The sequence below is a fragment of the Oncorhynchus tshawytscha genome, linkage group LG24, assembly GCF_018296145.1.
Source record: "Oncorhynchus tshawytscha isolate Ot180627B linkage group LG24, Otsh_v2.0, whole genome shotgun sequence".
Lineage (NCBI taxonomy): Eukaryota > Metazoa > Chordata > Actinopteri > Salmoniformes > Salmonidae > Oncorhynchus > Oncorhynchus tshawytscha.
This window is the reverse complement of record NC_056452.1, coordinates 16,071,956-16,099,550: the sequence shown is the minus strand read 5'-3', so window position 1 is coordinate 16,099,550 and position 27,595 is coordinate 16,071,956. Positions and strand designations below refer to the sequence as shown.

The window sequence follows — 27,595 nt, the reverse complement described above, 5'->3', positions numbered from 1 at the left end:
AATGACCGCTCTCTAATTACCAGCACATAAATCAGAGGTCTATTTTTGTGCAAGGGAACATGAAATGTTATGGAACTATTTATTCAGTTGATATCATTGGGATATTGTTATTGGGCCGACAGATATTTATGAATACGAACACATATTTCAAGTGTGTGTTTAAAATAACAAAACTCAGCATTGAAATGAGTTAGAGGTCTGAAGCCTGGGTGAATGCAGGTGAAATGACTTTAGCTTTACCGGGCATATTTTAATCTTTTGAGATAGGACTGCTCACTGCAATAGACTTTGAACTAGTCACTTGTCTTCCCTCCATCTTTATTTAGTCTAGAAATTGCATGATCTTTCTGAACATTATTGGTATATTAGTGCAAGATGAACATGTGGCAGGCCAGGCAGTGATGACTGTTGACAGTCTCACATGTTCCATCAGCTTAGCTGCAGTACTAGCCAAGCCATTCAGCCTGCTGTCTCAGTGCGTAAGCCCCATTGGCAAGCAGTGAAAACTGGGAGCCTGCTGTAACAATGCTCACCTGTATTCCAAAGGAGATCAAAAAGCAAAAGTGTGAGGAAGGCGGTGGTGGGGGGGTTGTGGCTGGGAGAGAAAGCAAAGCGTACATGAGCTGTGAACTTTTCCCTCTGACTTCAATGGCTTGGCTTTTGTGTTGGGGTGGCTCATCTTTCAGAGTCAGTGGCTGCCGTGATAGAGTTGCGCCCTGCGGCTGGCCTGAGGTCTTCCCGAGTGGCGCTCTGATCTGATCAGCACCGATTGTTCCCCATGATTCTCTCTCTCTCTCTCACACACAGTCTCTCTCACACATCCTCTCTTACACTCTCTCACACTCTAAAATGTCTGTGTATGCTGATGAAAAAATCAGTACAGTACAATATCATGAAACAGATAAGGATCATGAATGCTCTGTCTCTTGAGAGAAGCTACTGATAAGTTATAGTACTGTCAATTTAGTTTACAGGAATTAATATCTGCAGCAATGTGTTGTGGTGCATGGTGGATTGCGCCACTTCGCATAGGTAGGGAAGGGCATGTTTATAAAAGTGGCATACACTCGCAAATAAATAAACAATAAAACCTCAAAATCTCATAACTACTTTATGGCAAACATAGCATCTTTAAGAAGGTGCAGTTTTGTTTGAGCCTGTCATCACAGTAAGCATGTTAAAACATGGACATAGCAAACATCACCTTTTCCTCTCCTTCCCTTATCTAAGGAGAAAAAACAGGCAATTAAAATTAATTACCTTGATGAAACTATAATGGTTTCTGGCATCCCTGGCTGATCTGGGCTGTCTCGTTGTGGTGATTAATCCATGTTTAGGCACATCTTTGCCAGCACGCTGGTGAAGCACAGGGAGTTTCAGGAATGCCATATGTCCAATACGACACATGGCACAAACTTAACTGCATACACACTCTTTCACACACACACACACACACACACACACACACACACATCGCATATCAGAAATTAGGCTAATAACAGAGAATTGAGCATGTGTGTTTGTGTGTGTCTTATCTAGAGGAGAAACTAAGAGACAGATTAGTGTGTGTTATCTTTCGGATCATCAGGATCTGCGGGGGCTAACAAGAGGGAGCTCTTTGAAAAGTCAATACTAATAGGTCATATCCCTTTCTTGAAGAGGGGCTATTAGCTTCTGTAAGTGCAACTGCATTAAGCACTCATGCAGCCAATAAAACACTCACTGAGTCAACCCAACCCCCACAGAAAAACAATAATCAACCCCACCTACTGCAAAAGCAACTCTGAGCACAGAATATATTAAAACCAATGGGACAAAAAGTTTCATTTTGTATATCAAGAGGCAATCTGCTTTCTTTCTTTGAACAATATGCCTCTGGAGGGTCTCCCTGGCATATATAACCCTCCCTGCCATTGAGGCAGTGAGTTCAGGGAGGGCCCTCTTTTCTCAATGGCAGCAGATCCTATAGATGGCTTCTCGTTAGAAAGCTGAATGGAGATACAGAGAGACTGACAGACTGTGTAGGGTAGGCGCTAGACTAGACAGTAATATACTGTAGGTCTGGATGGGCAGGTACATGACACACTCCCCCGTCCTTTCCTCTCCCTGTATTGCAGGTCCCTAGCCTTGGGGCAGCAGTACTCGTCTCTGGGCTCCCAACCCATCCTGTGTGGCTCTATCCCCGGCCTGGTGCCCAAGCAGCTGCGCTTCTGTCGCAACTACATCGAGATCATGCCCAGTGTGGCCGAGGGCGTGAAGCTGGGCATCCAAGAGTGCCAGCACCAGTTTAGGGGGCGCCGCTGGAACTGCACCACCATCAAGGACAACCTGGCCATCTTCGGGCCCGTACTGGACAAAGGTAGGCCTCCTACTGTAACAGGACTGTTTGTATGAAGAATACAAATATACTCCTTCCTCTATACTGCCAGTGAGGTATTCATATGAGGGATGTAACTGAGATATCTTTGGGATATATGAATTACAGCCAAGTACCATATAAAACATACAAAAAACGCATTGATGTACAACAACCATGGAATTTGACTCCTTAGTAAAAGATGAGCTAATCTGACTTCAACAGGGGATTGCAGGTTCTATGAGGAAACTACTTTTTCTCATAGCGGTGATAAAAACATTAAAGGGACATATCAGCAGTAGTGAAAAAAGTACCCAATTGTCATACTTGAGTAAAAGTAAAGATACCTTAATTTAAAAGGACTCAAGTAAAAGTGAAAGTCACCCAGTAAAATACTACTTGAGTAAAAGTCTAAAAGTATTTGGTTTTAAATATACTTAAGTATCAAAATTAAATGTAATTGCTAAAATGTACTAAAGTATCAAAAGTAAAAGTATAAATCATTTCACGTTCCTTATATTATGCAAACCAGACGGCACTATTTTCTTGTTGTTTTAATTTACGGATAGCCTGGGGCACACTCCAACACTCAGACATCATTTACAAAAAAGCATTTGTGTTTGGTGAGTCTGCCAGATAAGAGGCAGTAGGGATGACCAGGGATGTTCTCTTTAAGTGCATTAATTAAACAACTTTCCTGTCCTGCTAAGCATTCAAAATGTAACAAGTACTTTTGAGTGTCAGGGAAAATGTATAGAGTAGAATGTACATTATTTTCTTTAGGAATGTAAAAGTTGTCAAAATTATAAATAGTAAAGTAAAGTACAGATAACCCCAAAAACCTACTTAGGTATTACTTTAAAGTATCTTTACTTAAGTACTATACACCACTGCATATCAGTAAGAAAATGGGAAACAAGGTGTGTAAACAAATGTGAGGTAAGTACCGTAAACTGACATAGGGATAGAAGAACCCATTGCTCTGCTGCTGAGCACTGCCTGTTCCACATGCTCCTACTGACAAATGACCCGCAGGGTAATTACAGTAATATACACCTTTCCTTACTGCAGTGAGAAAGGAGCGCTGGTACAAGCACTGACAGATTATTTGACGTCCATCCATCTCTCTACCTTCAACATCACATTTGTCTTTTGAATCTGTGTGTCTTCTTCTGAGCTTCCCAACCTTGTTGATGTTTTCACACATGAAAGTTAGTGTTGTAAATCTCTCAAGATTAGCTCACACAATTACAGTTAATACACTGGAGATCATCTGCCAGGCTTTTCACAGTGAATACTAATCATCAACGGTCTTAAGACTGACTGGGTGCTTTAAACAATCTGATACAAAAGCACAGAACGCACTAAGAAAACAGAACCTGGGGTGCTAGGAGTAGGCCTTTAAATACCTAATGATGAAGATGGGTCTTTGTGTTGTGGAGTGAGGCTGCTGATTGGATATTAATTAGCCTGCGTGTCAGAGGGAAAGGGATCTGGGCAGGAATGGGCAGTGTGAACCTCCATCTCTCTCCTAAAAATACATTTTAAAAAAGGGAGCGGGAAGGCCAAATGAGATTACATGCAATAGAAAGGGGCTGGAGGGCTCAGCTCAACCCCTACTGTGCCTGAAGACCAGTGCGCGCCTCACACAGCCCGGCTCCCACGGACGCCCCATTCACACGCCCTTTTGACTCTGTCATGAAAACAGGCTGAAAGGGAATCTCCCAACCTACCCTAGGCCGGCATGTTGGGGTGAGGTGGAAGGAAGGCAGGGGGTGCTGGCGAAGGGGGGGGGCAGCCTGAGTCGGGAGTGACGGCATGGGGTTGACGAGGGAGGGGGTCCCAGACCAGGGTGTCTATACCATTCCCCCGCCACCTTAACCACTATGGTGTTTATGGTGGTGGCTACAGGCGGAAAATGGGGGGTTGAGGGTGCAAAGTGGCGGTGGTGGTGGTAGTGGAGGATGGGGTTTCAGGGTGGTGGCGGAGAGAGGGTGTTGGAGGGGGGGAGTTTAGGGATTGCCAACTCTGGGCAGAGCTGGGCTGCAGGGGCGCGAGTCGCTGGGCCCTTTGTGTGGGTAATCTAGTGTGACACAAGGGAAACAAAGGCGGATTGATGGGCCCAGCAGGTAGCAGGAGCAGCGCAGCCTTGGCTGACAGCCAGAGCTCCCGGGGCCCACAGCTCACAGGCCCCCGTTGTGGAGAGCCCAGCATGGCTTGCCAGGGCTAGCTGGGACTCCCCCTCGCCTCTCAACCAGAGGTGTGTGCGATCCAATCAAACAAACATTGAGGTTTTAGCATAAAAATTATGTTTTAGCGCTGTTTACCTAGAATGAAGCACACTGGAAAACATTTTTGATTGTGGGCACTCTGGACAATGTCTTTAATCATGGTTTTGTGACCATATATTTACAAGATGTATTACCTGATTGGATATTCTGTGAGACATGTTGTCATGTAGATAACAGGGGTGATGTTTAGTGTTAGTTCAGTGACTATATTACATTTCCACTTCCCAGGATTTCCCATCAGTGCAGCCATATGACCTCTCACCCTATTATGAACTGTGACTCTATTCAGCCATTCACATAAAGGTTTCAATCAAACAAAGGCTTAAAGGCAAAAAATAACGTCATGAAAGGTTGAGCGCTAATTCACTTTATGAGCGCGTTAAATGTCCCCTAGCGACCGAAACGACAACTTTTTTCAATTATGTTTCTCTCTGTTTCATGCAAATTAACACTACAAAGACTTGTAGATCAACTTACACTGTAGAATAACTAACTTCCCTGCAGGTGTTTAGTAGAGAACACTACTAACTGCAGTCAGTTTTAGAGGGGCTAGGCCTCCCTAAATGCTTTAACAGTGGCTCCATTGCAGAGTGGGCCCTCCCCATACCCTCTGTGTGTGTGTCCCTGTCGGTGTGTGTGCAGTGTGAGGTGGTGCAGTAGAGAAATGGGTAAGCCCTCAGCACACAGTAAGTGAGCTGCGATTGTGAAACAATGGTGTCTGGTTACATAATAAGTTGTTCCGTTCAAAGGAGGCGTAACTCCATCTCTCAGCACAAACACGGAGCAAAGCAGACGCACTGCAAGGTTTCTACCTAGAGGCCCTGTGGGCTCTGACAGGGGCAGGAGAGTGGGGAGGGGGGGACATTCCTTAAATACTTTCCAATGCAAAACAGCACACCTCAGGGATGACAGAAGGTCATTGAGATCTCACTGAGCATTAGGCCCTACTGACACCAGCCACAATATGGCAATGCCACAGCTAGGGGACATGTTTCATGTATCCATCTCTACGACGCTCTCCAAAATCGGTATGTTTTAAATCCTCTCAAGGACTTTTTTCCTGAAAAACATTATTCTTGCAGTTCATTGTGTGTCAACCAAGTATTTATCGCTATGATATATGAATACCTGCTTGAAGGTGAAAAGCTGTGTTAATAGGTTTGTGCCCAAGGGTGTCATTTTCATTACCCCTGATGTATGGAAGTTGGCAGCAGTGATGATTGCAGAAACTGTTTTGTTAAGAAGATGGTACTAAAGATTAATTGATTGAATTTACTCCTTTTTTCTCGCTAGCCACCAGAGAGTCGGCGTTTGTCCACGCCATCGCCTCTGCGGGCGTGGCGTTTGCTGTAACGCGGTCCTGCGCTGAGGGCACGTCCACCATGTGTGGCTGTGATTCCCACCACAAGGGTCCCCCGGGGGAGGGCTGGAAGTGGGGCGGCTGCAGCGAGGACGCTGAGTTCGGTGTGCTGGTGTCCAGAGAGTTTGCCGATGCCAGAGAGAACCGGCCCGATGCACGCTCTGCTATGAACCGGCACAACAACGAGGCAGGACGCACGGTAAATAGGCCTACACTGGCCTACACTGAGGATTTACTAGAATGGATATATTGGTTATACATACTATACAACGTAAATATGTCATGTAAATACACATACAGTAGAAGTCGGAAGTTTACATACACTTAGGTTTTCCACCACTCCACAAATTTCTTGTTAACAAACTATAGTTTTGGCAAGTCGGTTAGGACATCTACTTTGTGCATGACACAAGTAATTTTTCCAACAATTGTTTACAGACAGATTATTTGACTTATAATTCACTGTATCACAATTCCAGTGGGTCAGAAGTTTACATGCACTAAGTTGACTGTGCCTTTAATAAACAGCTTGGAAAATTCCAGAAAATGATGTCATGGCTTGAGAAGCTTCTGATAAGCTAATTGAAGGTGTACCTGTGGATGTATTTCAAGGCCTACCTTCAAACTCAGTGCCTCTTTGCTTGACATCATGGTAAAATCAAAAGAAATCAGCCAAGACCTCAGAATTTTTTTTGTAGACCTCCACAAGTCTAGTTCATTCTTAGGAGCAATTTTCAAATGCCTGAAGGTACCACGTTCATCTGTACAAACAATAGTAAGCTAGTTTAAACACCATGGGACCACGCAGCTATTATACCGCTCAGGAAGGAGACGCGTTCTGTCTCCTAGAGATGAAATAACTTTGGTGTGAAAAGTGCAAATCAATCCCAGAACAACAGCAAAGGACCTTGTGAAGATGCTGGAGGAAACAGGTACAAAAGTATCTATATCCACAGTAAAACGAGTCCTATATCGACATAACCTGAAAGGCCGCTCAGCAGGAAACCGCCATAAAAAAGTCAGTCTACGATTTGCAACTGCACATGGGGACAAAGATCGTACTTTTTGGAGAAATGTCCTCTGGTCTGATGAAACAAAAATATAACTTTTTGGCCATAATGACCATTATTATGTTTGGAGGAAAAAGGGGGAGGCTTGCAAGCCGAAGAACACCATCCCAACCGTGAAGCACGGGGGTGGCCACATCATGTTGTGGGGGTGCTTTACTGCAGGAGCGACTGGTGCACTTCACAAAATAGATGGCATCATGAGGATGGAAAATTATGTGGATATATTGAAGCAACATCTTAAGACATCAGTCAGGAAGTTAAAGCTTGGTTGCAAAAGGGCCTTCCAAATGGACAATGACCTCAAGCATACTTCCAAAGTTGTGGCAAAATGGCTTAAGGACAACAAAGTCAAGTTATTGGAGTGGCCATCACAAAGGCCTGACCGCAATCCTATAGAACATTTGTGGGCAGAACTGAAAAAGCATGTGCAAGCAAGGAGGCTTACAAACCTGACTCAGTTACACCAGCTCTGTCAGTAGGAATGGGCCAAAATACACTCACCTTTTTGTGGGAAGCTTGTGGAAGGCTACCTGAAATGTTTGACGCATGTTAAACTATTTAAAGGCAATGCTACCAAATACTAATTGAGTTTATGTAAACTTCTGGCTCACTGGGAATGTGATGAAAGAAAATAAAAGCTGAAATAAATAATTCTCTACTATTATTTCACATTCTTAAAAAAAGTGCTGATCCTAACTGACCTAAGACAGGGAATTATTTTCTAGGATTAAATGTCAGGATTTGTGAAAAACATAGTTTAAACGAGTTCAAATGTATTTGGCTAAGGTGTATGTAAACTTCCGACTTCAACTATACATAACACTGTTTACTACACAGCCAAGCAGGATGCAGTGGATATACTTTAATACACACCACTACATAATGATATGTAATGATACTACATAATGTAATGATACTACATAATGATACTGGACACACCCAGCCTTGTAGCTGAAGAAAGATAAAAAGACAATGAACAAAGATCTACTTTTTTGGGAACAGGATGGAATTATCCACAGTAAACGTTACAGTACCAGATTACTAATTCTGTGACAGGAAAGATTTCGGTATTTGAATTTCTGTGACATTTCTGTGAGTTTCCGCCTGAAAAGTAGCACTTCATCTTGAAAGACTGGGTAATTATCTGATGTAAAAAAGTTGCCCCTGCCTTTCATGCCTCACATCCCATCCGAAATTCCCTGACAGACAAATAACCTGAGTTAGTTGAGGGGGAAGAGAAGGGAATCAGCCTGGACTTAAACCATCACTCGTTGCTGTCATTGCTCAGTGAAATATCTGGCGAGCTACTCCTCACCAGCACGCTGAGGGGCAATTGGAGAGACCACACGGCAACAAGGCAGCCTTTTGATCTGACTAGACAGGAGCAGGGAGCCCACAGGAGCCGCAAAACGGCAGGCAGCCCTGTCACAACCCCTCTCCCTCTCTCCATCACCCTGATCCCAGTCGCCCCACCTGGCACTCTCACACTCCATTGTTTCCCCCCAGGGCCCCTGGGAGATGCCAGGGGCCAGACGAGCCCAGGACATGATGTCAGAACTAAGAACCCCTCCACCCCTCAGCGCCCCCACTCCCCTCTCTCCCAAAGGTGCCACAAGCACCTGCCTTCCGGCGCAGGTGGGGGAATTCTGCAGCTAAATATAGCCAGAGAATTAAAGCTAAGCAAATCTAAACAAAGGCTAAGAGAGCCGGTGGCGTTGCTCAGGTGAGTGCAGTGACTTCTGAGGGAATTAGCTGCTGCACACTGCAAAGGCCTGCCTCTGTTTCACAGCTGCCTGAACTACACCTGAAGACTCAGCCAAGTAGCATGTTGTTCTCAACCTACAAGTCGGTCGTCACTAGCCAGGTTATTGGTAAGAGTAGTTCATCAAATGGACTTTCCGGTAGTAGACTGACAAGCTACCAATCGATATCACATTTACACTGTGCTGAAAGAAAACAGGATTATTCTATCAGTTTCTGAACTGTTTCCTTCTCCCTATTTCTCTTTTTTTCCCAGACCATCCTGGACCACATGCACCTTCGTTGTAAATGCCATGGCCTGTCTGGCAGCTGCGAGGTGAAAACGTGCTGGTGGGCACAGCCCGACTTCCGCATGCTGGGTGACTACCTGAAAGACAAGTATGACAGCGCCTCGGAGATGGTGGTGGAGAAGCACCGAGAGTCGCGTGGCTGGGTGGAGACGCTGCGCGCCAAGTATGCCTTCTTCAAACACCCCACGGAGCGTGACATGGTCTACTACGAGGGCTCGCCCAACTTCTGCGAGCCCAACCAGGAGACGGGCTCGTTCGGCACCCGCGACCGTGCCTGCAACTTGTCCTCGCACGGCATCGAGGGCTGTGACCTGCTCTGCTGCGGCAGGGGCCACAACACCCGGACTGAGAAGCGAAAGGAGAAGTGCCACTGCATCTTCCACTGGTGCTGCTACGTCAGCTGCCAGGAGTGTGTGCGTGTCTACGACGTACACACATGCAAGTGAGAGCCTGTGCGCTCGCTCAGACAGACGGACAGAATGATGGACCATAGTGCCCATCGCAGACACACAAACACACACACTGCAGTCCTTGCATATATACAGACAGACAGACAGGCACCAATGAGGAATGGCACTTTGTACTGGAACTCTATTCTTCTGCACCCTTGTAATAAAAAAAAAACATATCCTTCTTCCAAGCCCTGCATCCTCCTCCTCTATTTGAGTAGGTAGTTCCACGAACGGACATATGGGAGGGCCCATTTCCTTTGGAACAAGCTGTCAGTTTGACCTGTTCCCATTCCTGCACCATTGGGCCATGACCCCTTCTTTATTTATTTCCCCCACACACGGCTGTGCAGTAACCGATGACTTTCCAGACCGTTGCTATCGAATTGACATATTTTTAACTAACACCTGATTCCACCAGTCAATCACCTGGCTGGTCGACTATTGAGAACTAAACCAACTCTCCAACAGTACTAAACACACAGAAACAGCCCAGGAACCTACCATTTTAACTACTGAACCCACTGAGTGGCTGTTACTGGACCCTTCCCTCCTAAACTAAACTACTGAGCTGATGAAATCTCCTCTTTCCCAACCCCTGCACACTGTACTGATACTGAACTACAGCTGTTGCCTGGCTGGGATGCCTGATGCCTGGAAGATATGCTAGAGCCTGATTTTATAGCCCCACATTTCTGAAATATTAGCAATGGGCCAGGACTGGAGGTGGTATGCAGGAGGGGACATGTGCAGGAAACAAACACACTCGTTTCCACTAACGAACATTTCTGCACGTATGCACTATTCAGCTGAACAAGAACTGTCTAGAGGTAGTGAAACGTTGGCTATTGCTATTTATGAGAGAAAATGCATTCTTCTTGTCTTAACCAGTTACGTTCTAACATACAGTGACACAACTGAGATTGTTCATCTCATTCAGATCAGAGACATTTTGCTGTAATTTCCCCTTGAGTATGAAACAAGACAGATTTACAGTATTTGAGGAAATTATAATGAATTATAAACTGGGTGGTTTGAAGCCCTGAATGCTGATTGGCTGAAAGCCATGGTATATCAGACCGTATACCACGGGTTCGACGAAACATGTATTTAACATGTACTGCTCTAATTATGTTAGTAACCAGTTTATAATAGCAATAAGTAACCTCTGGGGTTTGTGATATATGGCCAATATACCACGGCTAAGGGCTGTGTCCAGGCACTCCGTGTTGCGTCGTACATAAGAACAGCCATTAGCCGTGGTATATTAGCCATATCCCACACCCCTCGGGCCTCATTGCTTAAATGTCATATAGAACAAAACATTCACAACAAACAGGTAGGGTTCAAGTATGAGACTTTATTGGATTCATTCGTCATCAGTTTATTTTGCACTTGCAATAGGCCTAATGCTAATGAATTATTCTACTCATAGCAGTCATACTACGACAATGAGATAATTTATCCAACACACTGACAGTCCATTTCATTATGTTCCTCATAATACTGTGAAGTCCTTGTCTAAGCTAAACCCTTCTCTCACCAGTGAAATGTGATGACAAGTGGAGACCAGAGGGGAGAGAGCAGAAAGTGTCCTAATAGTCTTCAATAGGCCTCTTTCCTCATCTCCTTCCCTGGATTGCCACTGATGTGAAATGTCTTGACAATAGAAGCAATATGGTGGAATCCTGTTCAGAGATTTGAAGTATCTGTGGGAAACAAATTAAGGAGACGAGGGTAGGGGGGGGTTACTTAGTGTTTTGGGACACAGTCAATGTGAGTGAAGGTGAATGTGTGTTTGTGCTGCTTCCAGTGACGGGTGTTAGGGTTAGAGGGATGGCAGGCAGGCATGCTGGCTTCACAAAAGTGGAACCTGTGAGAGGTTTCCACACAACATGTTCTGACAGTCCTACGTGCTTCCTATTCATTATATTTAACAACAAAAATACAACTTACCTAGGTAGTGTAGACTCCTCCCTTTGTGACATAGCTTAGTATCTGCGTCACCCTCCAAAAGGCTCTCCCTACACGGGCCCTTTCTGTGTTCAGTTCCTTCCTTTCCTCACCGCTACATCCAAAGTTTTGTACAAAGGTTTTAAAGTTAATAATTCCCTTTTTATTTTATAATCTGAAAATGTTATGTTTTTATAAATATAATTTATTATACAATGTATATATCTGTATGACTGAACTAAGATTATATATTTGAAGAACAAATGATTGGCTCATGCTTTTGCTTCTTAGACAGAGGTACTTTTCTAATCATTGCAGTTTGTGGGCATCGATTCCTCTACGTTTCCTTACCAAATCATGTATATGGGCATTGCACATAACACTACTGAACTAATTTCTTACATGGCAAGCTGTGATGGTGTTCCCAACTGTGATACAGTTATCCATCGTACAATCCTTTCAATACTATAAATCAGAACGTCTCAATCTGCTCTAGGACACATCTGTGAAATGTCTAATTTGTCTCGGTCCATCTCATTTCCCCCTGATAATAGGTGAATGACAAGTAAATTACCACTGCATCTGCAGCATCAATCAATAATACACATATTTATAAAAATGTTCAGAAGAGTACTGTACGAAATCTTCATTAATACAATTGCAACTTGCCATAAAACGTTTCTTACAGATTTTGGACAAAAGGCGCTCTGGTCACAGCAAATAATGTATAGATCTGGTCAATATACATATATACACTCAGTGGCCGATTTATTAGGTACATTACCCATTCACAAAAATGGTTAGCTCCTACAGACACGTGGCCAAGCTTGCTATATAAAGCAGGCAGACCGGCATCGAGGCATTCAGTTATTGTTCCATTTAACGTTAGAATGGGCAAAACGAGTGATCTAAGCGACTTTGATGAAAGGTCGAAGGAGAATGGCAAGAATCGTGCAAGCTAACAGGCGGGTCCATGGCCCCATCCTGCTTGTTTACAACGGTACAGGCTCGTGGTGGGTACGTAATGGTGTGGGGAATGTCTTCCTGGCAAACATTAGGTCCCTTGATAGCAATTGAGCTATGTTTCCATGCCCCAAAGAATTCAGGCGGTTCTGGAGGCAAAAGGGGGGTCCGTCCCGGCACTAGATGGTGTACCTAATAAACGGGTACTTGACTTGTGATTATCTGGAGAAAAAAATAACTGCATACTGTAGCTACTGTATGTAAATGGAAGTTTGTTAGGCATGCACACAAATGGGGTGAGAGGTGGTGCAATAGTGTCTAATATCGACATTATCCTTCTATTTTAGGGGGCAAACACTCAATAGAGTACCACAGTATGAGTCATAATACGAACGGCCCAGTACATCACGGGGGACAAGCTTCCTGCCATCCAGGACCTCTATACCAGGCAGTGTCAGAGGATGGCCCTAAAAATTGTCAAAGACTCCAGCCACCCTAGTCATAGACTGTTCTCTCTGCTACCGCACGGCAAGCAATACCGGAGCGCCAAGTCTAGGACTAAGAGGCTTCTACCCCCAAGCCATATGACTCCTGAACACCTAATCAAGTGGCTACCCAGATTATTTGCTCTTTAATTACTTGTTACTTTTATTTCTTATCTGTATTTTTTTTAACTGCATTGTTGGTTAGGGGCTCGTAAGTAAGCATTTCACCGTAAGGTCTACACCTGTTGCATTCGGCGCATGTGACTAATACAATTCGATACCCATTAAACCTAGAGGTCAAACAGGGAAATGGTTCCAATAATTATTGGTTTTAGAAACACTAAAAATTGTTTTGATAATTGTGACTTTCATCAATATATTTGCCTGTATTTACCCCCCAAAATGAAATGCCAATTAGCAGCTAATGTGGCTATCTTGAAGAACTAAATGTGCCTGCCATGATGATCTGGACGAGACTGCCAAATTGAGGCAAAGTTAAGAATCTCTGGATTAACTATATGTTAGCTAAATGTATACTGGGGCGGCGGGGTAAAGGGTGTTGGACTAGCAACCAGAAGGTTGCAAGTTCAAATCCCCAAGCTGACAAGGTACAAATCTGTTGTTCTGCCCCTGAACAGGCAGGCCGTCATTGAAAATAAGAATTTGTTCTTAACTGACTTGCCTAGTTAAATAAAGGTAAAAATAAACGCAACAATTAATGGTTTTACTGAGTTACAATTTTAACAAATTCATCAGGCCCTAATGTATGGATTTCACAACTGCACATAGACCCACCCACTTGGAAGCAAGGCCCAGACAATTTCCCCACAAAAGGGATTTATTACAGACAGAAATACTCCTCAGCTGTCCGGGTGGCTGGTCTCAGACGATCCCCCAGGTGAAGAAGCCGGATGTGGAGGTCCTGGCCTGGAGTGGTTACGATGTGGTCTGTGGTTGTGAGGCCAGTTGGGTGTACTGCCAAATTCTCTAAAACGACATTGATGAACATTCAATTCTCTGGCAACTGCTCTGGTGGACATTCCTGAAGTCAGCATGTCAATTGCACGCTCCCTCAAAACTTGAGATATCTGTGGCATTGTGTTGTGACAAAACTGAACATTTTAGATTGGTCAGTTATTGTACCCAGCACAGAAATAAGCTTTTTGTGCATATGGAACATTTCTGTGATCTTTTATTTCAGCTCATGAAACATGGGACCAAACACTTACATTTCTTTAAACTGTCTTATGCACGTTGACCCAATACCTGTTAACAAACGCACCTGCTAGAGATGACGTGCAGGAGCTTGCAGGGATTTGAAGTTTTGCGTGATGTCTACTTTGATGCTAATTAGCATTTTTGAATCAGAGTGAATAGAGCCAAAAATATTGAGATGAACATGTTTATCAAAAAGTCACACCAGGGAAAACCTACACAAAACACGATCCTTATTTTAAGTGTTTCTAAAATGCAAAGGCATGCCAGAGGGTCTCCAGAGATCCTTCATAGAGAACAGCACAATGCAGAAAAAAACCTGTCAACAGTATCATGTGTGTTCGCACACGTGTGTCTGTGTGAGTGGTTGGGGAGAGGTTTCCTTCTAAAATGGTCTGGGTCTGAAAATGAATCACTTTTTCCAGTTACTAGCTAATCAATATTAGTAACATTATTATTAATTCATAACAATTATTCACAAAACAGACTGCTGTGATACTTTGGTCCTGTGTGAGTAGAGTTAAGAGTAAGGCTTGGAACCATCATTTCCTGGAATGATTATAAAATCTAAGCACATAATATATTAGAGCACACACAATACATGCTGCAATTAATCAGTTTCACCATTATGTTGCGCATATTCAGCATATGATGCATTTATAGAGAAGTTTGACTGGTCAGTTATGCATAAAATTTGAAAATTGCTTTGTCAAATGCATCATGCCCAATGTTGGAGTTGCATCAAACTCAAATAGGTCATCATATACACAGAGTACAAAACATTATAAACACCTGCTCTTTCCATGACAGACTGACCAGGTGAAAGCAAGGATCCCTCAAAATGAGTGTAGATGAAGGGGAGGCGACAGGTTAAAGAAGGATTTGGGACAGCCTTGAGACAGACATTTGAGAAATGGATTGTGTAGATGCCCATTTAACCTCTGAATGGCACAAGACTAAATATTTAAGTGCCTTTAGACGGGGTATGGTAGTAGGTGCCAGGCACACTGGTTTGAGTGTGTCAAGAACTGCAACGTTGCTGTTTTTTGTTGTTGTTGCTCAACAGTTTCCCATGTGTATCAAGAATGGTCCCCCACCCAAAGGACAGCCAGAAAACTTGACAACAGTGGGAAGCATTGGAGTCAACATGGGCCAGAATCCCTGTGGAACGCTTTCGACACTTTGTTGAGTCCATGCGCCAACGAATTTAGGCTGTTCTGAGGGCAAAAGGGAGTGCAACTCAATATTAGGAAGGTGTTCCTAATGGTTCATACACTCAGTGTACATGGTGTCGCATACACTTTTCTCATGTTTAGTTATAAACATACATTTGATTTTTATACATAAAATCCCCTGGAGTGCTAGCAGCACAAATCACAACACTTTGGATGCATCTCAAATGGCACACTATTCCTTATACAGTGCACTTCTTTTGACCAGGGCCCATAGACATCTTTTCAGAACCTAGTGCACTATACAGGGAATAGAGTGTCATTTGAATCACAACACTTTGCATCAGAAATAACAATTACAGACTTAGTTTACACACACAGAGAAATAGTGCTGATGAGGAAGGAGGACGACGCTGGTCGATCGAGTTGCCATGGAAACACACAGTACAGCGATTTACGCAGCGAGCGTTTGCGATGGCCAGATTAGGCCGGAGATATAAAATCTCTCGCTCACTCCATCTTGCCGGCCGCATCCGGGCTTCCACTCCTCGCCCACTGAGGGTAAAAGACAGAATAAAAAAAGTGGGAGGAGTTAGAAGAGCAGGAAGGAAGAGAAAGAATCTGCTCATTTTGTTCCAAACCCACTCTAACACGCCACTGCTCTACCCTCTGTTCAAGCACTTACTGTGAGAGGCAGCTACTGCTGGGCAATGCAGCTCCACCATGGGCTTAGATGGCTATGTGCTTGTCAGAACCCAGCCTGTGGGGAGGGAAGGAAATATACATGGATTAAACAGTCAACCAACTACACAAGAATTAGCTGGTGTGAGATTGGGGACAGAACAGAATAGTGCTCTACTTACGCTCCCTGTTCTCTCAGCAGGGTCAAGAACTTACTAACTCGGTATTCAGGATCCATCTGGAAGACACAAACGTTAGCTCTCTGTGCATATGTCCATACACTGGCCTACATAGCCTCCTTTCCTATAAACGTGTCGAAAAGTACAGGCCCGGGGCCAGCACAGCAAACGTTCACGCAGGGCTGTCTGTAATTGGCTGGGAAGGTGTGAGTGAGGGGCTCACAGAAACAATGTTACGTAACAATGCAGATATGTGGTAGCATTCAACTATGGTCGTCTTCTCCATTTATGATGGAGATATAGACTCCGTGCACAGTTTATTAGGTACACCACCCTGTTCACAAACATTTTTCACCTGGCTGTGGCTTGCTATATAAAGCATGCAGACAGGCATGGAGGCATTCAGTTTTGCCCATACAGTTAGAATGGGCAAAAGCGAGTGACCTAAGCGACTGAGCATGGTATTATTGTCGGTGCCAGACAAGCCAGATCCAGTATCTCAGAAACAACGCACAACAGTGTCTAGGGTTTACCGAGAATGGTGCGACAAACAAAAAACATCCAGTCAGCGGCAGTCCTGTGGGTGTGGCGTGTGTGTAACCTTTATTAAACTAGGCAAGTCAGTTAAGAATTTGTTCTTAACTGACTTGCCTATTTAAAATGGCGGCCTACCACGGCCAAACCCGGACGACGCTGGGCCAATTGTGCGCCGCCCTATGGGACTCCCAATCATGGCCGGATGTGATACAGCCTGGATTCGAACCAGGGACTGGTTCCCACTCGGTTCACCCTCCCACTCGGGAGGGTGAAAACAGCTCATTGATGAAAGAGGTTGAAGGAGAATGGCAAGAATTGTACAAACTAACAGGCGGCCCACAAACAGGCAAATAACGGTGCAGTACAACAGTGGTGTGCAGAACGGCATCTCGGAACTCACAACTTGTTGGTCCTTGTCACGGATGGGTTATTGCAGCAGACGACCACACCGGTTTCCAATCCTATCAGCTAAAAACAGTGGGTACGCGATCACCAACACTGGACAATTGAAGAGTGGCGAAACATCCCCTGGAATCCCAGTTCCTGCTATGTCATGCTGATGGCAGAGTCATGATATGGCGTAATCCTGCCTGGTGTCAACGGTACAGGCTGGTGGAAGTGGTGTAATGGTGTGGGGAATGTTTTCCTGGCACACGTTAGGTCCCTTGTTACCAACTGAGCAACGTTTCCATGCACCAAAGAATTCAGGCTGTTCTGGAGGGGGGTCCGACCCGGTACTAGATGGGTGTACCTAATAAACTGGCCTCTGAGTGTATATGATTGATTTGGACTGAACACGATTAACGGTGTTACATAAAATATGTGGAATTTCAGACATGACCTCGAGTTCATGCTTTTCTATTGAGGAAACAGGATTTGAACACGTGTGTGTGTTTGTGTCACGTCGGCGGAGCAGGGAGTCTGTGTGCAGCATGTCTCGGCAGACACTCGTTCATACTTCTCGTGGATGGAGGGAGGGAGCTGTGCGTGTGTGTCGGTGTGCCAACTCAACATGGCTGCATTAGTGCATACCACAGCAATTAGGCTACACGGCATTCAGCAGCCACATGGACAAGCGACCAGAGACCATACAACCAAGCACACCACAGCCACATACCGTAAACTACGGTTACTACTATACAGTAGTAACACTTGCACTGGATTTTTACACCCTGGTCCTTGGGAACCACATCTGATTCAACCAATTCAAGTCATCTTCCAGCCCTTGATTAGCTGAATCGGGTGTGTTAGCGCTGGGCAATAACAAAAACATGCACCCCTCTATGAGGAAGTTAGACGGGGCCTAAGAGAGTAACAACCCTCACAACAGCAGATAAGACATTTCCAAGCTGCGATGTGGTCTTTATGTGTGGTATCCCTCTACTAGTCAGAGCATGTGAACACATAACACAGGGAAGTATGCGGAGAATGATCGGGAACTATAGCGATGACATTTTTGGGGCTCACCACAAAAATCACTGTTGAATCCTGGTTTTAATGAAAGGTCGTAATTAACAGCAGGTTGTTTTGACTGAAACCAGACGAGATTCCATCTGTGACTCCCAAGACTGTGGTTGTCTAGGCCGGGGTTCTCCAACTCATGCTCTGGGAGAGCTAAAGGGTGTGTGCAGGCTTTTGTTCCAGCCCAGCAGTAACACATCTTAACCCGCTAATCGTGGTACAGATTGAAGGAGGCAACGGTTAGGTGATTATTTGATGGTTAGTGCTGGGCTGGAATAAAAACCGGGGCTTTGTCTCTGTCACCTGCACCGCCATCTCGATGACCATCGTCAGCTTCTTGATGCCGATCCACACCGCCTGGCTCTTCACAGCCTTGGCAATGGCTGCCCGCTCTTTCTCCTGGAAACTCCCCAGCATCTACAGCAGACACAGAAGCAGTTTAAAAGCTCACGCAACAAATCCATCACTACTTATCACAACTTTAAAACCGGAGAGCGAGGAACATCCATTTCTGTGTCTGTGTGAGTGTGTGTGTCTGTGTGTGTGTCTGTGTGTCTACCTCCAGGGCTTCAACCAGCTGCTCTCCTCTAGAGATGTTGGGGATGTGGATGGTGGTACTGAAGGCGTCCAGCATCTCCATCTCCTGCAGCACGTCCTTCCTGCTGGTGGTGCCAATGATCAGCAGCTTACGGCCCTGTGTGTGTGTGTGTGTGTGTGGGCACACACATGATGGAGAAGGAAATTAAGCTCAGTGCCAGACAGGGCATCCTGTACCATATCATATACGGAAGTGTATCAAACACATTTCAAAACGGCTTGCTTCACATCATCAACATCAATGGGTGTAGGGACATTTGTCTGGAAAAGGTGGGGTCCCTACTGCCTAATATGAGCCTTGTGGATTTTTATCGACCTTTTGTATTTTTATCAAGCTTGATTCTGGTCAGTCTGTCAGTCTCTCCACCTCTACATAGCTGCTTAAGTCTAGGTGACTCTGAATCAGGAAAGTGGATAGTTTCTTTCCCCAGAGGCCCTAGTCGCTCGTTCAGGGCCAGAGGAGAGGAGGATTATGGGCTGCCCCCCCCCCCATTGTGCGGAGGGGGTGTGCCCATGCATGCAGATGAGGTACCACACAGGCGGCGGTGCTGCCAGGTTGTCCCCCCACCCCCGGCTCTCTCACAGAGCCCATTCTCTTCTGTTGTCCCCCCCCCCTCGAGGCAGGCCTCCCCTGGCCTCACCCGGGCCGGGCACCCCGCTGGGCCTGGAGCTTCACAAGCCTGGAGAAGCAGCCCCGGCTCCCATTCACACCCAGCACAACAGCCTGCCTAGACCAATACATTATCATACTCATTGACAAACGTTCACAGCTGAACGTAGGCCTACAGCCTTAAATGTGGTAGCTCCTGCACACAGAAACACAGGGGTAAAGATGTATACTGTCCCACAACTAGGATACACTTTGATTCACTCTGCATGTAAATTACTTGCATTACTGGGGGCATCAGTACGATCTGCTGACATCTGTCTGTCACTGGCAAAATAACGACTAGAGCATACACAGAAACATTTAAATGCTAAGACTAAACACACACACACACTCTCTCAAGTGCCAAAGTTCATAGAATACTGACTTTGGGAGGGGGTTTCTTGAGGAGAACCAGCAGAGCTTGAAGGACCAGGTTTGAGAAACGAGGGCCAATCGGGACATAGTCTGAGAACAAGGACACCAAAACACAAAGAGAGAACGAGAATTTCGAATAAATATTCCAACCTCGTGATTCAATGATCTGTGGACTTTTACTATCAAAGTGATGCTTGGGTGGAAAATATAAGAGCATGGTTTTCCAACACATGGTTCTTTAAGAAGGTCTGTATCCTAAGCAAACTGCCCAGTGTTTACTGTATGTTACAACCCTGAACTTCGGATACTTAAAAAAAGAAACGAAAAGGAGAACAGTGTAACCACAATGCAAGCAGGACCTTACCCAGCAAGCGTTCAATGTCGTCCACCACTACACAGCTCAGCTGGGACTTGTAGGCATCTTCAAATATCTGGAACAAAGAGGGTTAAGGGTGGTAAAGACACAGGTACTGACACAGGTATGTGTGTGTGTGAAACCCTTTCCTCACCTTTTTGATGGCCTGGCACTTAGCGATTTCGGAGTGACCGATCATCTTGTCAGGAGAACAGATCTTTATAAAGGGAAACTGGGATTCCTCTGCAATCTTAGCAGCTAGGGCCGTCTTTCCACTGTTGGGGGGACCTAGGAGAGAGAGAAAACAGGATACTATATATACCACTATCCTGTATTTTGAACCAAAGGAAGTCTTAATGATAATATGATTATTAGAATAAATATGTGCATTTATCAGTATGCTTAAATATATCTTTCAGCTCTTATAATGCCAAACATTGGAAAATGTATTTTTTATATATCTTCATTTTATCATCTTCATGCTGGTGTCCCTTTTAGCAGTAAAGGGGTAAAAAATAGATACTATAGATGTGTTACAATGTTCTATAGTATATTCTCTAGATGTGTTACAATGTTCTATAGTATATTCTCTAGATGTGTTACAATGTTCTATAGTATATTCTCTAGATGTGTTACAATGTTCTATAGTATATTCTCTAGATGTGTTACAATGTTCCATAGTATATTCTCTAGATGTGTTACAATGTTCTATAGTATATTCTCTAGATGTGTTACAATGTTCTATAGTATATTCTCTAGATGTGTTACAATGTTCTATAGTATATTCTCTAGATGTTACAATGTTCTATAGTATATTCTCTAGATGTGTTACAATGTTCTATAGTATATTCTCTAGATGTTACAATGTTCTATAGTATATTCTCTAGATGTTACAATGTTCTATAGTAAATTCTCTAGATGTTACAATGTTCTATAGTATATTCTATAGATGTTACAATGTTCTATAGTAAATTCTCTAGATGTGTTACAATGTTCTATAGTATATTCTCTAGATGTGACAATGTTCTATAGTATATTCTCTAGATGTGTTACAATGTTCTATAGTATATTCTCTAGATGTTACAATGTTCTATAGTATATTCTCTAGATGTTACAATGTTCTATAGTATATTCTCTAGATGTGTTACAATGTTCTATAGTATATTCTCTAGATGTGTTACAATGTTCTATAGTATATTCTATAGATGTTACAATGTTCTATAGTATATTCTATAGATGTGTTACAATGGTTTATAGATGTGTTACAATGTTCTATAGTATATTCTATAGATGTGTTACAATGGTCTATAGATGTGTTACAATGTTATATAGATGTGTTACAATGTTATATAGTATATTCTATAGATGTGTTACAATGTTATATAGCATATTCTATAGATATACTATAGAACATTGTAACAGTTGGTGTCATTGTTTTTCTTACATGCACTGACTTTGCTCAGAGCTGCTTTGCTGAGGGAAATTTGAACTACTATGTAAGATGCTGTGAGATGCTCCCGTGTGGCGCAGTGGTCTAAGGTGTCACTACAGACCCTGGTTCTATCCCGGGCTGTATGACAACCAGACGCGATCGGGAGTCCCATAGAGCAGTGCACAATTGGCTACGCGTCATCCAGGTTAGGAGAGGGTTTTCCCGGGGTAGGCCGTCTTTGTAAATAAGAATTTGTTCTTAACTGAATTGCCTAGTTAAATAAAGTTTAAATAAAATGTGCTTGTTGTACCTAGCTACCTTAAGATAAATGCACTAACTGTAAGTCGATCTGGATAAAATTGTCTGCTAACTGATTCAAATGTAAAAGTGTGTGTGTGTGTGTGTGTGTGACCTTCCAGGAGCACAGACACCAGCGGTGTACGGTCGCTGTTCTTAGTCTGCTGCACCAGCAGCTCCCCATCATCCAGCACAGCAGTCACAGGGTCACCCCACTTTATGATGCCATTCATGATGTAGCTGGCATAGTCCTCAGAGTTGGTACCAAACGCCTGGCCATTGGAGAGAGAGAGAGAGAGTCAGATCCACTAAACCAGGGATCCCAAATAGGCAGCTCGCTGGCCAAATTCAGCCTGCGGGGGATTTTATTTGGCCCCCCAAGTTTTTTTTCACAAAAACAATCGTTCTTGAATATTAAGACCAGGACATGAGCTCAAAGTGATTTTAATGAAGGAAAATTGTTCCCAAGTATTCCCACACATAAATAGAGAGGCATATGTGATCGCTTCCAAATGTAATCAAGATTTGAAAAGATTCTGTTTTTGTCAAATACTATATCTGTTTGGGGTTACTGCGTTCAATTTGCAGTGTACAAATGATTTATAACTATGTTCCGGCCAACCGACCGACCATGCACTCAAAGAAAAATTGGCCCACGGCTGAATGTAACTGGGGACCCTTGCACTTAACCATCCATAGCCTGAAAGGGTCCCTTATTAAAATCACTTCTTAAAAATATCTCAAAATGATTTTTAAAAAAAAATCTAATTCCCTGCGTATAGTGGACACTGCCATCAACTACAAGTGGATGATGACATTTTTGTAAGTCCAAATGTTGAGGGGGACTTTTGGTTGTAGGCAATGGTAAAGAGAGGGGTCTGGAGAAAGGTAAAGAGATGGAGGACGGAAGGGGTCTACTCACAGGTTTGATGTCGTTGTCCAGCGAGGCCAGGAAGTCATCTCTGTGGACCTGCAGATTCACAGCCTTCTCCAGGTCCACCTCCACGGTGGCACTGGCCTGCAGGGGGACAGAGGGATGTTATTAGGATGGTCCAATACAGACGGTTAATAGATGTTCAACTAACTATCAACAAACTGTTCGACTAACTTTAATGCTAAACCCTGACACTAGATTAATTAGACAAAATGTGGACAAAATGTTCAAGCTAATCATTGATAGTATCTACCTTTATTTAGTCCTGTAATGATGACAAGCTAATAGTGACTTTTAGGTCTTACTGATTTAACACACACACACGCACGCGGCCAGATTAAGCGAGGTGGTAGTCTGTTAAGTGGTCTGCCCCCCCCCACCACACTCCTGGACCATATTAGAGGGTGATGACATGGACAGACAAGGGCTTACACAGGTGGAATGGCTGGAGTGCTCCCTCCCCTCTGTCTCTCTCTGTCCTTATCACTCGTTTTCTCCCTCCCTCCCAGACGAGAGTTGTCTGACCTTTCCGCTCTGAGGGAGCACTTTGTCTCATGACTGATTGTGAAATAACTACGAGACCTACAGCCCCTTAACGCATAAAGATGGTCAGTTGTAGAGTTGATGTTGAAGAGGAGAGAAAAACGCCCTCTATCTTGGCCAGGGCTGCCCAACCCTCTTTCTGGAGATCTAACGTCCTGTAGGTTTTCAGTCTAACCCTAACTTAATATATCTGAAATGGCTACTTAAGGTCTTGGCGAGCAGCCAATAACTAGAACCAGATGTGCTAAATCAGGGTTGGACTGAAAAACCTTCAGGATGTTAGCTCTCCAACCAAGAGGGTTGATCTAGGCTAATGAAAATGGCCACCTGTGTGTGATATTGACCTTGATGTGTCGGTTCATGGCAGTGGACTGGGCAGCTCTGACCAGCCCCTCCAGCTCGGCTCCGCTGTAATTCTTGGTCTCAGCGGCCAGCTCGCTGACGTCCACGTCGCTGCCCAGCAGGTTGAACTGACGCATTTTAGCCGTGTGGATGTTGAGGATCTGGACACGCCCCTTCTCATCAGGCAAACCTGGGGGAGGAAGCACGAGGGGAAACGTCTTGTATATATCTGTGTTTTTTTACCGCGTAACTGCATACTGTACAAGAGATGGACCTGGAACAGTAGAAATGTCTGGGTGTTGTTTTGTTGGTTGTCGGGTAAAAAAGGTACAACATCTATGAATAACAATGTCTTTCTCAGAAGAAAAGAAACTACCTGAAAACAAACTAAAACCGGAATACAGTAAACTAACAAAAATTAAGCAAGGTCTTTGGTTAGGGTGGATGCTTTGTGGTGTACTACGTTGTGCTTTCTTACCGATCTCCATTTTGACTTCCAACCTGCCTGGTCTCAACAAGGCCTCGTCTATCAGGTCCGGCCTGTTGGTCATTCCTTAGAGGCACAGAGGGAGAGATAGATAGAGGGAGAAGGAGGATAAGATAGAAGAAGAGGGCAAGAAAGGCATAGCTCAGGCATAGCTCAGATAATCCCGCTCATCTTCTCAGACCACAACTCGACCGGTCAGTCAAGCAGACTGTGGCCCTACTACATACTGTTTTAGAAAGTACTGTTTAGTAAAAACGTAAGCAGTAAGCAACAAATATCAACATACTACTCAACCATACTGATAAGGCGTCATCTAACACGCAATCATGCTTGTTGCGCTCCATTAATTCATTTTTGTAGTGTCCCCTATTCTGTCCCCTATTGATTAATTGATCTTATAAACTGGTTGGTTCGAGTCCAGAATGCTTATTGGTTGACAGCCGTGGTACAGTATATCAGACCATATACCACAGGTATGACAAAACATTTATTTTTACAGCTCTAATTACGTTGGTAACCAGTTTAAAAATCGCAATAAGGCACCTCGGGGGGTGTGGTATACGGCCAATATACCACAGCTATGGAATGTAGCCAGGAAATGTGCGTTGCGTTGTGCTTTAGAACAGCCCTTAGTCATGGTATTTTGGCCATATACCGCACCCCCTTAGGCCTTAATCATACTAAACAAAAGATAAATAACTTTGATTTTTCAAAACGAATCCAAGTGGTTAGTCTTATTGCAACTGTTACAGAGATGGTTGTTCCAGTTTCGATGGTTGAGGTAGTCTTGTTTGACAAGCTCTTCACCATAGCAGTCGCTCTGAATGCAGGTTGTCGGTGATAAAAAAGTTCAAATTGTTGAATATCCTCCCTCTGGCTGGATTCCAATAGGAATTACAAATCATTTCACTAGCCAGCATATTGTGACTTGCAGATCTGATATGGCCCATGAGCCAGGATCATCAGATCACAATGTAAGACTTCAGTGTTTTGTTAGACTTCAGTGCGGCTTTTGGCTTTATGGATCATAGTTGCTGCTGGAAAAACGTGTGTTATGGCTTTACGCCCCCTGCTATATTGTGGATAAAGAGGTACCCATTTAACAGAACACAGAGCGTGTCCTTTAATGGAAGCGTCTCCAACATATCCCGGTAAAATCACGAATTCTCCAGGGCGGCTGTCTAGGCCCCTTACTTTTTCAATCTTTACTAACGAGTAAAGCCAGTGTGTCTATGTATGCGGATGACTCAACACTATACGTGGCAGCTACTACAGCGACTGAAATGACTGCAACACTTAAAGAGATGCAGTTAGTTTCAGATTGGGTGGCAAAGAATAAGTTAGTCCTAAATATTTCTAAAACTAAAAGCATTGTATTTGGGACAAATCATTCACTAAACCCTAAACCTCAACTAAATCTTGTAATAAATAATGTGGAAATTGAGCAAGTTGAGGTGACTAAACTGCTTGGACTAACCCTGGACTGTAAACTGTCATGGTCAAAATATATTGATACAACAGTAGCTAAGATGGGGAGAAGTCTGTCCATAATAAAGCACTGCTCTACCTTCTTAACAACACTGTCAACAAGACAGGTCCTACAGGTCCTTTTGTCACACCTGGACTAACATTCAGTTGTGTGGTCAGGTGCCACAAAAAGGGACTTAATAAAATTGCAATTGGCTCAGAACAGGGCAGCACGGCTGGCCCTTGGATTTACACAGAGAGCTAACAGGAATAATATGAATGTCAATCTCTCCTGGCTCAAAGTGGAGGAGAGATTGACTTCATCACTACTTGTATTTATGAGAGGTATTGACATGTTGAATGTCACCCATGCATACCCTACAAGACATGCCACAAGAGGTCTCTTCGCAGTCCCCAAGTCCAGAACAGACTATGGGAGGCGCACAGTACTACACAGAGCCATGACTACACAGAGCCATGACTACATGGACATCAAGTAACTGATGAAAGCAGTAAAATTATATAAAAGAAAATGATACAAATACACCTTATGGTGGGGACAGCGGGGACTGTGAAGCAACACAAACATAGGCACAGACACATGTGTCCACACACACACAATAACATATGCACTATACACACACATAGATGTTGTATTGGAGATATGTGGTAGTGGTGGAGTTGGAGCCTAAGGGCACACAGTGTTGTGAAAACTGAGAACATATTGTAATGTTTTTAAAATTGTATAACTGCCGTAATTTTGCTAGACCACAGGAAGAGTAGCTGCTGCTTTGGCAATGGGGGATCCATAATAAATACAAATACAAATGTTAGGGAAGAACTAGGCCATAACTAAAGGCCTTATGAAATGTCTAATATATGGTCATAAATGTTTTACTTTTAATTCAAACACATTCACTTGAAGGTTTCAGGACTATATGTTTTTGACTGCAAAAACCATGCCTCCGTCACTAACACACACATACATGGGTCGGTATCTCTAACATCGACTTGAAAGGCATGCTGGGAAATATGTAAATGAGGCTCTACATCCTACAATGTTAAAACATCCCAAAATATTACTTTAACACAACTAAGTGTTCTTTTAAAGATAACTTTAACTTTTTGGGCGACCTGACAAAATCCCATTAGAAATGTGTATTATAGCTTTGCCATTCTCATTGAAAGCAAGTCTAATAAGTGGTTGATCTGTTCTATGTGCGCTATTTCTACATTTCCCATTTTAAAGTTTAGTTTTTGGGTCTTTTACTTTCAGGTTTGTATACCAGTTTCAAACAGCTGAAAATACAATATTTCTGGTTATGGATAATATATAGCAGTTAAGATGGTACAAAGATTCTCTACACTATTGCTTGTTTTGGTACATAAACTGAAATTAGGCAAACTATTAGAATTTTTGCAACAAGGAAATGGCGAAGAAAATTCTGCATAGTGCATCTTTAAGTCGGAATTTGCAACACCCACAGTGTTAGTGATCAAACACTCTTAGGGTGTTAGTTTATCAACACTTTGAAAAGTGTTGGTTTAACACTATTTAAGGGGCTCACATACACACACTAAGAAGTGTTAAATTTAACACTGTGGGTGTTAAAATTCTGATCTCAAATTTGCTGTGTATTTATAAGTATTTGGACACGGCCTGTGTGTGTGTGTGTGTGTGTGTGTGTGTGTGTGTGTGTGTGTACACATTTGCGTACACTACCGGTCATAAGTTGTAGAACATATGGAATAGTGCTTAAAAAATAAATAATCAAAATCGATTTTATATTTGAGATTCTTCAAGTAGCCACCCTTTGCCTTGATGACAGCTTTGCACACTCTTGCCTTCTCTCAACCAGCATCACCTGGAATGCTTTTCCAACAGTCTTGAAAG

General features: G+C 43.6%; 2 protein-coding genes across 4 annotated transcripts in view; one reads left to right on the top strand and one right to left on the bottom strand.

Annotated features, from left to right (window-relative positions):
- The window catches only part of LOC112223561 (proto-oncogene Wnt-3-like), a 29,446-nt gene extending 17,910 nt beyond the window's left edge, over nt 1-11,536 (top strand). For both annotated transcript variants that reach the window (XM_024386635.2, XM_024386636.2), the window contains exons 2-4: nt 2,118-2,359; nt 5,941-6,206; nt 9,095-11,536. In XM_024386635.2, the coding sequence (XP_024242403.1) occupies nt 2,118-2,359; nt 5,941-6,206; nt 9,095-9,574 (988 nt within the window). In that variant the 3' untranslated portion in view covers nt 9,575-11,536. The remainder of the gene's footprint in view (nt 1-2,117; nt 2,360-5,940; nt 6,207-9,094) is intronic.
- A 2,616-nt stretch (nt 11,537-14,152) lies between these two features.
- Nucleotides 14,153-27,595, bottom strand: part of LOC112223562 (vesicle-fusing ATPase) — a 47,089-nt gene continuing 33,646 nt past the window's right edge. For both annotated transcript variants that reach the window (XM_024386637.2, XM_042305392.1), the window contains exons 11-22: nt 24,226-24,300; nt 23,750-23,937; nt 22,851-22,946; nt 22,044-22,200; nt 20,354-20,487; nt 20,209-20,275; nt 19,855-19,934; nt 18,783-18,917; nt 18,527-18,640; nt 16,229-16,284; nt 16,051-16,125; nt 14,153-15,920 (exon numbers count right to left, since the gene is read on the bottom strand). In XM_024386637.2, the coding sequence (XP_024242405.1) occupies nt 16,095-16,125; nt 16,229-16,284; nt 18,527-18,640; nt 18,783-18,917; nt 19,855-19,934; nt 20,209-20,275; nt 20,354-20,487; nt 22,044-22,200; nt 22,851-22,946; nt 23,750-23,937; nt 24,226-24,300 (1,133 nt within the window). In that variant the 3' untranslated portion in view covers nt 14,153-15,920; nt 16,051-16,094. The remainder of the gene's footprint in view (nt 15,921-16,050; nt 16,126-16,228; nt 16,285-18,526; nt 18,641-18,782; nt 18,918-19,854; nt 19,935-20,208; nt 20,276-20,353; nt 20,488-22,043; nt 22,201-22,850; nt 22,947-23,749; nt 23,938-24,225; nt 24,301-27,595) is intronic.